The following is an 11,349-nucleotide window of genomic DNA, read 5'->3' on the forward strand; positions in this document are numbered from 1 at the left end:
GCAAATTATAATAAAGTCTGTAGGTGTGACTTGGCTTCATCAAATTTTACAAATATACTTCAGTTCAATATATCGCTTCAAACAAATAATAGCAATAGAATGCAAGATAGCGACAATATTGAATCAGATGAATTTTCTAAACACTTGCTAGATATGGAAAAAACAAAGACTAGTACTTTATTTTATTTAAAATCTTGTATTATTTCAGCGATAGGTATCAAGAAAATATCTAAATCATTTGAAAATGAGCTTAATGACTGGTATTCTTCATTGATTGATCCCTATCGAAATATATGTAACTTTTATAATAATTATAATGTAATCAACAATTGTGTAAACCCACAATTTGATGTTATTGATGTTAATATTGATCTACTTTTAAACAAAACGAAACAGTTTTGTATTACAGATTGAAAGATGACTAGCAGATGTTATGAATGTCATTCTTTCAAGTTAGGTAGTTGAATGTAAGTTTCTAGTTTTGATTAGTGTAACAGTGACTGTCTAAGTGATAGTATGGTTAAAGTTGGATGTAAAGGAAAGGTTAGTTCGCATAGTCATATCAAGTCTAAAAAATTCAAAAAAAGTGGTATTATTGGTAGTGGATTATTATCTAAACTCGGTAGTATTGCATCTAGCGTAATTAATAAAGGGATCGATATTTTACCAGTTGAAATTCATCCATTTTCATACCAGTATTGTGGCCCTGGCACCAAGTTGGAAAAGCGATTAGCAAGAGGTGACCGGGAATAAATTCATTGGACAGAGCGTGTAAGATACATGACATAGCCTACAGTCAGTTCAGCGATAACGAAACACGTTCGAAAGCTGATGGTATATTAGCTGATAAAGCTTGGGAAATTTTTAAAGATTCAAGTACACCACTTCCTGAGAAAGCATTGAGTTATTTGGTAAATCTTGCAATGAAGACTAAGAAAGCTATTGGTTCTGGTATTCATCGTATAGGTAGGAGAGGTAGAAAAAGAAAAAGTGAAAGGTATTCAGTGAGAAAACCATCCACCATGAAAAGTGATTTAATTCGTAAAGAGACTATTAAGCAACTCAAAACACATGTAAAAGGAAGAGGATATTATTTAAAGCCATATCCGCAGTATTATGGAGGAGGTAGGTTATTGAACACAGCAAGAACACATATTCCATTCGGTGCAATCGGACTAGTAGGAAAGAAAAAGAAAAGGAGAAAAGTTAAAAGGAAACGTATTAGAAAAACACGAAAATGAATTATTTAAAGTTAGATAAAGCATTATCAAACTTTGATTTGCTAATTTTAGCTAAACTATTAAAAATACCATTACGTGGTGTTTATATGTTGAACAAGCTACCGGATAGAGTACTTACTAATGAAATGATAATAGTAAATTTGGATAGAGATAGTGGAGTTGGATCACATTGGGTAGCCTATCATAAAATAGCTGATAATGTTTACTATTTTGATCCTATAGGGAATTTACAGCCTCCGAAAATGTTAGTAGATTACTGGTGTAAACAAAAGAATATTAATATCTATTATAATATCGATCAGGTACAATCACATACTTCGAATATATGCGGACATCTATGTCTCTTGTTTCTTTGTAATCAGTTATAAGTGTTGAATGCTGAGAGAAGGATCTATAAAATGGTTGTTATAACATTATCATCAGATACGAGTGAGCTTTATGAAACTTTACCAGAAGTACTAGAACTTTCAAGCGAAACTGAATGGGAGATAGGCTTAATAAATTTGTGGACTTTCAACTCAATACCTAATGTAGAGAAAGGAAAGAATTCTAGTTTCAAATTCGGTGATAATCTAGTGAAACTGGAAACAGGATCATATGAGATTGATACGATTATAGAAGCATTAAAAGAAAAATTAAACATAAGCGATGAATCTAATGATTTAAAAATTATAGGTAATAACAATACATTAAAAACAGAAATATATTCGAGTAAAGCAATTGATTTAAGCCAGCAAGATTCTATTGCACCGATATTAGGTTTTGATAGAGAAATTTTAGTGCCGAATGTTTGGCATTACTCGAAAAATCAAGTATCAATATCAAATATTTCCTCAATTATAGTTTCATGTAATCTAGTGTGTAGTACATATGCTAACGGGAAAGAAACACATAGTTTATATGAATTCCTACCAAAGGTGCCACCAGGTTATCTGATCAATGAAACACCGAATCCGATAATTTATGTAAGCTTATGTACACATAAATTTCAAACCATTAGCGTAAAGATCACTGACCAGAACGGTAGTTTATTAGATTTTAGAGGTGATAGAATAACAGTGAGATTACATATACGTAAAAAACAGTATTAACATGGGCTTTATTGTTTACAATTCGCAAGCATATTCTAAATATAGACCTGTAAATCAGACTGGATTGAAAAGACAAAATATGAAACCGATTAAATGGAATGTACCTAAAAAGAGGAAAAAGTTAATGTATAGGTACAATGGTGGAGACTTGATTAGTAAGAGTTCATACTCTGTGCCGTTAACATCGAAAAACGCACGCATTTTAGAGAGATTAGGATTTCGTGTTAATTATAATTTTGTCAATGGCAGCAATAAGTGAGATACTAGATGTAGAAAGTGATGTACACTACTATAATGATATTATAAATTTTGAGTATCATACACATGGACCGTATGCAAATCAAAAACTTGAACGCTCAGATGAGGTGAGAATTCCTATAAATTCTATGGATCACTACTGTCTTCCATGTCGTTCGTTTCTGTTAATTGAAGGTCAAGTTGATTGTAGAAGGGATGTGAAAGATGATAAGTCAGATGTTGTGACTGAGACGACAGCAACATATAAATTAATAAGTAATGCAATGAGTTATTTGTTTGATGAAATCAGATATGAGCTTGCAGGTACATCTATAGCTAAATCAAGATTGGTTGGTATAACTTCAACAATAAAAGCATTATTGTTGAAAAATTCATTTGATAAGAATATTTTCCATTTAGCAGGATTTGATCATGATGGGTATACATTAACTGATAATAAATTCAGCTTTTGTATACCACTAAAACTAATTCTTCCATTTTTTGAAGATTTCAAACATGTAATATTGAATTTGAAACAAGAACTTGTACTACTTAGATCATCGTCAGATATAAATTGTATTGAATCAGCAAATGGAAAGAAAGTTTCAATAACTTTGACTAAGCTAGTATGGAAGATGCCATATATTGAACTAGAAAATCATAGAAGACTAAAATTTTTGAAAATACTTGATGCAGATAGACCATTAAAATTAGCTTTCAGGAAATGGGAAATTCATGAATATCCAGTTCTCCCATTATCAAAAGAACACAGCTGGACGATACGAACCACTTCTATAGCTGACATTCCAAAATATGTGATTTTAGCATTTCAAACAAATAGGAAATTAATAATGAAAGCTAATATGGCGAAATTTGATTTTTGTCAACTTCATAATGTTAAACTTTATTTGAACTCTCAGTATTATCCCTATGATCATTTTTTGGGTAGTAAAGAGTTAATGTATAAAACATTTCTAGATTTTGCAGTATCGTACTATAATTTACCGGTAAATGCTGAATATGGAAATGCAGTTGATTTTAATACGTTTAAGAGTGAAACACCAATTTTTGTAATAGATTGTTCACATCAATCAGATCACTTGAAGGTATCGACTGATGTTAGAGTAGAAATTGAATTTGAAAAGGCTGTACCAAATTTGACAACAGCATATTGTATTCTTGTAAGTGATACATTAATAGAATATAAACCGCTAACATCACTTGTAAGAGAAGTGCAATAGGTTTCTAATAGTATGTATAGGTTTGTAATGGGCGTTGTGCGCTGTTCAGCGCTAATCATTATCTTTCAGAATTGCTAATAAAGTCAGAAGTAATGTGTAAACAACATGTGGATTATATGTGTGAGAGCGAGAGGATGAGATCTATGAAAAGTTGTCCTTTTTATAATAGTGAGAAAAAAAGAAAGTATGCAAGACAGGGTTTTTTCTACAATGGTAGTAAAGTAATTTGTGTTTATTGTGGATATGAACTGTTTATGCATAGAGCTAGAATATGTAATCTTAATAGCGGTATAAATTCAGTAAATTTTTCAGTCTTGGTTCCGCTGGTATAAATAGAGCTGAAAATGATAGGATGATTCAGTGTGCTATTGAACATCGGTCAGGATGAATCCGGCAAATTGGTTAGCAGCTGAAGATAATTTAGAAAGTAAACTTCGCGAACATTTAGATTGGTTTGATGTATGTGAAAATTCAATCAGTAAAGCTAAAGAAGAAAATCGAGATACAACGTTATTAGTGGAATTACTATCAGTTTTTTTATCAACAGTAAATATTAATGACATTAACGAGTATTTATGTTATTATAGACCTATCATTTTTTTAGAATTTTAAAACCTCTTATTTCAGGGCTTAATAAATTCTCACAGACTATAAAAAAATTGTCGTATATATTTGTAGGTCAGACCAAGAACTGGAAGAACAGGAGGAACCTGTCAATTTTGGAACAAGTGATGTAGATGAACCAGACTTGGATATTTTACCTAATGAAGATCACAGTGATCCAGCTTCATATGCCAACCTCAAGCTCTCTCCTGAAGACATAAACGTGGCTCTAAATTTGGAAAATCAAGACTTATCATCAATAGAATTTCCTTCAACAAGTGGAAGAAAATTTAATCCTCTGTGGAAAAATTGTATATTACCCAATAACAGTGTGAAACCTAGGAAGTGGCTAGTGTACAGTAAAAAAAAAGACGCTGTATTTTGTTTGCCTTGCACACTATTTGCACTTCCAACGGAACGGTCTGTATGGGGAACAGCAGGCTACAGAGGATGGACAGAGCATAGAGGAGAAAGAGATTTTGTACTCCACGAGACTTCCAAAAATCATATATCTGCAGAGGTTGCCAGAATCCAATGGATCTCGAAAAAGAGACTAGATTCGAGCCTTGCTCAACAATCTAACAGAGCAGTTGACCAAAACCGAGAAGTCCTGTCAGTTGTCATTGATTGTTGTCGTTACTTGAGTGAGGAAATGATTGCGTTTCGCAAAAATGATGTTTTAGAAGGAAAGCTGTTGGGGTTATTTAGACTTATAGGAAAATATAGTCCAGACGCGAGAGTTTACCTTGAAAAAATTGATAGAGCAAGGACTGAGAATGTAAGACTTTCATCCAATTTCTTGAGTTACAGGAATATTTCTGATCTTATCAATACAATGAGTGATGTGGTAGTTAAAAGAATTGTAACAAGTGTGAAATCAACCAATATTTATTCAATTATATTAGACTCTACCCAGGATGTGAGTAAAAAAGAATGTACCACTATCATACTTCGCTACATTGAGCACATGGATGATACACAACAAACTACAATATCAAATGTGAAACCAGAAGAGCGCTTGGTCAAGGTTTTTACAAGTGGGGATACATCCGGGGAAATGTTGTTTAGAGAGCTAAAGAAATGCTTAACAGCCCTAAACCTTGATCTAAAAGGTATAGTGGGCCAGAGTATGGACGGTGCAGGGAACATGAGAGGGCAGTTCAAAGGTCTCAAATCACTAGTCACAGAGGAAAACCCTAAAGCTTTTTATGTATGGTGCTGCTCTCACAGGTTTGCCCTTGTTGTAGAGCAGTCCCTTGATATATGCCGTCAAATGAGGAATTTGTTTTCATTCTTGGAAGACTTGTATGTTTTCATGTCAGGCCACAGGAGACACCACCTTTTGCTCGAAAATTTAGAAAAGGGGGAAAAAAGAAGCAAGAGACGCTTAAAAAGAGTACAGACTACTCGTTGGTCAAGTAAAAATGATGCCCTTCAAACCATTGTAAGTTGTTTTGAAACAATAAGAGAAACATTGAAAGATTTGTCAACTGACAAGAATTCTGACAATAACACAAAAGCAAAAGCAATGGGACTCCTAAAGCAAATGACAGATTTTGAAAATATAAGCACTATATAAATAGCATCTTCTTTGTTCAAAATATTGTCTCCCATAGCAATTTGTTTTCAGTCACCTACCATTGACTACAGTACAGTCCCAAAAGTTATTAAAGAAACACAGGAAAAACTGGCATCCATGCGCCAAGATTCGGCATGGGAAAAGATTGAAAGTGGCATTACTTCCTTTGCTGAAGAACACAACATTCCTTTACCCACCAGACAAAGAATCAGAAAAAGGAAAAGATTCATGGACGAGTTGGCAATTGATGGATGCATAGAAGACCCTATAAAGAAAGTAAAGGTTGATATTTATTTCCACGTTCTAGACTCTCTCTACACCCAGCTAACTGACAGATTTCCAGAAAGTTCTCTGGCTATGGTGACGCAGATGGGATATTTTTCTCATGATGGAATTTTGAAGATGGTAGATGATAAGAAGAAAGGCCTTAAATTCAATCCATCTTCAATCGAGAATCTTAGTGAATACTACAATCTAGATAAGGAGTTAATTGTAGACGAACTGGACATCTTCATTGATGTTTACAAAGCTACTTACTTGGACATAGATATTTCTGATGTAATGTCTGAGAAGAAGAACTCAGAGAGAACCAGTACTGCTAATCCCGAGGATAGTTTAAGCTCTGACCATGATGGAGATGAAGAACAGGAGAACGTTACAGTGACTGACAAGTTCAAGAAAAAGAAAAATGTTGATGACTGGATGAAAAGAGGATTTATTAGACCATACAGGTGCCTATTGAATCTATCAGGATTCCCTCATCTCAGTATACTTTATAGGATACTCTTGTCTCTGCCAGTCACAAGTTGTTCTGCTGAGAGAACTATGAGTCGGTTGAAGATAGTTAAAAATCGTCTTAGAAGCACCATGGGGGATAGTTTGCTTTCAAGCTTGCTCATTCTTTCTTGCGAGAAAGATATTCTAAAACAGATCTCAAATGAAGAAATCATTAACAAGTTCGCACTTTCAAGTGTGAAAAGAAAAAAACTTCTTTTGTCAAAGATTTAAGAAAATTTATACCTTTCTGTAGCTAATTTCAATCTTTTGAGTTCACACCCTATTTACCACACAGTAATCAAGTAATTATTGTTTGTAATGTTTCATTACTTTTTCTCTTTGTATAAGTTGTTATTGGTATTAATAGAGATAGAATTTACAAAATGTAGCCTACTTGTTCAGATGATATCTTTATTCAAAAAACCAAACCATTTAATGATACATCCTGTTAGATTTTTGTTATTTACTCATGTAATGTAAAAGTCAATACAACGTACAACACAACATCAGTAACAACCTGTCCCAATTTATAATAATTTGGAATAACTAAACTTGCTGACATTGACATTATATATTAATTTTTAGCTATTATTATTCTATTCACTTCTGAATACTCTGGTTATTGTTAAACATGATGCCTCCACCATAATAGAAACAAAATATTGAATTGATACATTATTTATTAAACTTTTCAATACATGCTGTTTCATGAAATAAAATTTACAATACTTTGGATTTAAATATTTTGTACTATTTGCATTGTAATGTATGATAAGCTGTAAATTGTATTTCATTGTTTTCATGACGGCAACATACTAGTCATTATATTTGCTATTGGAACTACCGAACTACAGTATAATTACTTATAAATAAAAGTGTTTAAAATGAAATATACATTGAAGTGCTATTATTTCATTGCCTTAACCTTTGATAACCTCAACCTTCTGTTCTTCAATTCTTTTTTGTTTTGGCTGGAATCTATCTTTTTATGAACGTTCCAAAATTGTATGAATGTTTACCAAAGTTGCTATGCAATATTCTTTTGCAATAAAGAATTATAAATGATATTATTATACAACTTTTTATAAGTAGCCTTAACATTTAAAAGGCAGAGCCTCCCTTACTGCCCATTTAATATCCTATTAAAATATTCCTGATGTAATGTAGTGCTTTGATAAACATATTATACTGGTATATGAATATTAAAAACTATAATAATTGTTTACTATTTTTTAGTCCTCCCATACAAATAACAGGTGCGCTGCTACTGTAAAAAATCATTACAAAAAGATACTTCATTTCTATTCTAAAAAAGATAAGAAGGAGTGGTATATATTTTTACAATAATGAAAACAGAAAGAATTCCTGACAAGACCAAAGGTAAATAATGTCCATTGCAGTTTGGAAGATTAGAATGTATGATGTGAATTTTATTGTCATACACTGACTAATATTAAAAACTAAAAGGTTGGTTTCAGGGTATGGTTTTAGGGTATTTTGGGGGGGGCAAAACACTCGAATTGGGGGGGGCTTGCGCCATTGCCCTTGGGGGGGCTGGGCACCCCTGATCAGATCACTTGAAGGTATCGACTGATGTTAGAGTAGAAATTGAATTTGAAAAGGCTGTACCAATTTGACAACAGCATATTGTATTCTTGTAAGTGATACATTAATAGAATATAAACCACTAACATCGCTTGTAAGAGAAGTGCAATAGGTTTCTAATAGTATGTATAGGTTTGTCAACTTCGCAACAGAGTGCGCGTAAATCAGTAAATAAGTTTAAGTTTGAAGGTTAGTAAGTAGTTGCTCGCGAGACGTGGTGATACACACACCATTGATTCATCGTCAACAGCATTATTCTTGAGGCTACTGCAGAAGATGGAAGAACTAGTTAAGATCAAGGAGGAAGAAGAGGGTGATATTTATGATAGACTTTCAGCTTACTATACCGGTACTAATAGTTCATTTAATGATATGCATCATTCTAAACCAGTTTCTAAACAAGAACGACAAACATATTCTCGTGCTGTTCAGTGTAATTTAGATAGTGAAGACACTTCGCAAACAGAGACGGAAAGCGAATTGATTGAAGAAGATGAGGTGCTTAATAATGAAGCTGAAAAGGAGAATGCAGTATTGAAAGAAACAGGTGAGTCAGATATTTCAACTTTCTGTGTGGTCGAATTTCATGGATTTAAAAATTATTCGGATAATTCATTTATTCTAAAAGAATTTGCGCTTATTGATACACGTCAAACATATGTTTTATATCATTTCAAACCACCATTTCCTAAATCAGAACTTCCATGGAAATCATATCGTGATGTATCTTGGCTGGAATTTTATCATCATAAGATAAAATGGGAGATGGGAGATACTGAATACTCAGATAATATTATCAAAAGTTGTCTACAAAACTATCAAAAAGTTTATACTAAGGGTAGAGAGAAGATGGAATTTTTAAAGAAATTTCATGCTAATGTTGAAATGATACCAGATAATTTTGAAAGACCGGATTATAAAAAATTTGAAAGTAGTTGGTGTAATGAGATTTGTAAAATACATAGATCGGTTGGTAATGGGCGTTGTGCGCTTTTCAGCGCTAATCATTATCTTTCAGAATTGCTAATAAAGTCAGAAGTAATGTGTAAACAACATGTGGATTATATGTGTGAGAGCGAAAGGATGAGATCTATGAAAAGTTGTCCTTTTTATAATAGTGAGAAAAAAGAAGTATGCAAGACAGGGTTTTTTCTACAATGGTAGTAAAGTAATTTGTGTTTATTGTGGATATGAACTGTTTATGCATAGAGCTAGAATATGTAATCTTAATAGCGGTATAAATTCAGTAAATTTTTCAGTCTTGGTTCCGCTGGTATAAATAGAGCTGAAAATGATAGGATGATTCAGTGTGCTATTGAACATCGGTCAGGATGAATCCGGCAAATTGGTTAGCAGCTGAAGATAATTTAGAAAGTAAACTTCGCGAACATTTAGATTGGTTTGATGTATGTGAAAATTCAATCAGTAAAGCTAAAAAAGAAAATCGAGATACAACGTTATTAGTGGAATTACTATCAGTTTTTTTATCAACAGTAAATATTAATGACATTAACGAGTATTTATGTTATTATAGACCGTTTAAATTAAATGTGAATAAACTATTAAAATTAGAAAATGCAGTATTAAATAATATTACGTCATCTATAAACAATGATGAAGTTCATTGACTGTTCATGAACATGTTTGTGCAGGTCTTCGTAGTGTACGTAGTGGGGGAAGAGTATTGAGGGAATGAAGTCAGTAACTTGAAATTGTTATTCATTCTAGATTCAACATTGTACGTGTGTGAACGTGTTTTTAATCATGAAGGACAATCTATCTTTTGATTTGACAAAATTCAACCAAACATCATACGAGGATATTCCAATTGTTCAAATATATGATTTGAAACCTGATTTCAAATATCCGATACAAAAAGCGAGATTAGCACGAACAAAGTGTGGAGTTAGAATTGTAATGAGACTATATGAAATTAACAAGAAGAGCGGCGCATATTCGTTTTATGATGTTTATCTACCTGAGAAGTATTTATCAACATTGAATGCAGCAACTTTGGATGATTTTAACAGTAGAAAGTATGTAATGAAATGTGAACATAGAGAGGATAAACCATCTTTAATTCACTTGGAAATGCAATAGTAAGAACTCAAAACTAACTTAAACTGGATTGATTTATTTTACTTAGAATTGATCAAACTCAGTGATGTAGGTCTGTCTCATAGTTAAATGTTAACAATTGATATTTCTATATTAGTCTAGATATCTAGTAAATATTTAGTCTACTATAGATAATCTATCAATATTTAGCTAGAGATGGAGATGAAGCACTTTAAAACTTCAACGCCTGCGCTTTTTACTGCATGGATAAAGTGAATATTCGAATTTAATTATATACTATCAAATTATATTCATATTCATTTTTATCCTACAGTCAGGTGGAAAGAAAAGCATATATAAAAGAAAGTAAGCTGTATTTTACTCAGTCTTTACTCAAAAAAATAACCGATCTAACAACTACATCAATGATAGTAAAACGATTGTATGTAGTAACAGAAGCAACAAAGATTTAATAAGTAGAGCTAAATGCTGCTGCTGCTGCTGCTCTCTAATTTCTGATCTAACTCAGTGATGTAGGTCTGTCTCATAGTTAAATGTTAACAATTGATATTTCTATATTAGTCTAGATATTTAGTAAATATTTAGTCTACTATAGATAATCTATCAATATTTAGCTAGAGATGGAGATGAAGCACTTTAAAACTTCAACGCCTGCGCTTTTTACTGCATGGATAAAGTGAATATTCGAATTTAATTATATACTATCAAATTATATTCATATTCATTTTTATCCTACAGTCAGGTGGAAAGAAAAGCATATATAAAAGAAAGTAAGCTGTATTTTACTCAGTCTTTGCTGAGTTCAGCCAGTGTTAACTACAAAAGGTGTTAGTGCATACATAACCTATAAATTATGAGTCAATGCTTCAGTTATTCAAAGTTCAAAAAGCTATCAA

The 11,349-nt window shown here is 32.4% G+C and overlaps 2 protein-coding genes across 2 annotated transcripts; both read left to right on the plus strand.

Moving 5' to 3' along the window:
- The first annotated feature begins 1,316 nt into the window (after positions 1-1,316).
- Positions 1,317-8,732, plus strand: LOC120353851. The gene is made up of 2 exons (XM_039439074.1): positions 1,317-3,830; positions 8,507-8,732. Exon 1 carries the CDS (start codon positions 2,575-2,577, stop codon positions 3,808-3,810), a length of 1,236 nt encoding a protein of 411 aa, XP_039295008.1. The 5' UTR covers positions 1,317-2,574; the 3' UTR covers positions 3,811-3,830; positions 8,507-8,732.
- Positions 6,005-7,054, plus strand: LOC120353853. The gene has a single exon (XM_039439076.1). It carries the CDS (start codon positions 6,110-6,112, stop codon positions 6,998-7,000), a length of 891 nt encoding a protein of 296 aa, XP_039295010.1. The 5' UTR covers positions 6,005-6,109; the 3' UTR covers positions 7,001-7,054.
- Positions 8,733-11,349: the final 2,617 nt, after the last annotated feature.

Source organism: Nilaparvata lugens, chromosome 12 (genome assembly GCF_014356525.2).
Source record: "Nilaparvata lugens isolate BPH chromosome 12, ASM1435652v1, whole genome shotgun sequence".
In the NCBI taxonomy this organism is placed as follows: Eukaryota; Metazoa; Arthropoda; class Insecta; order Hemiptera; family Delphacidae; genus Nilaparvata; species Nilaparvata lugens.

Coding starts and splice junctions, on each gene's coding strand:
- LOC120353851 (XM_039439074.1), top strand. CDS start 2,575: ATGGCAGCAATAAGTGAGATACTAGATGTAGAAAGTGATGTACACTAC.
- LOC120353853 (XM_039439076.1), top strand. CDS start 6,110: ATGCGCCAAGATTCGGCATGGGAAAAGATTGAAAGTGGCATTACTTCC.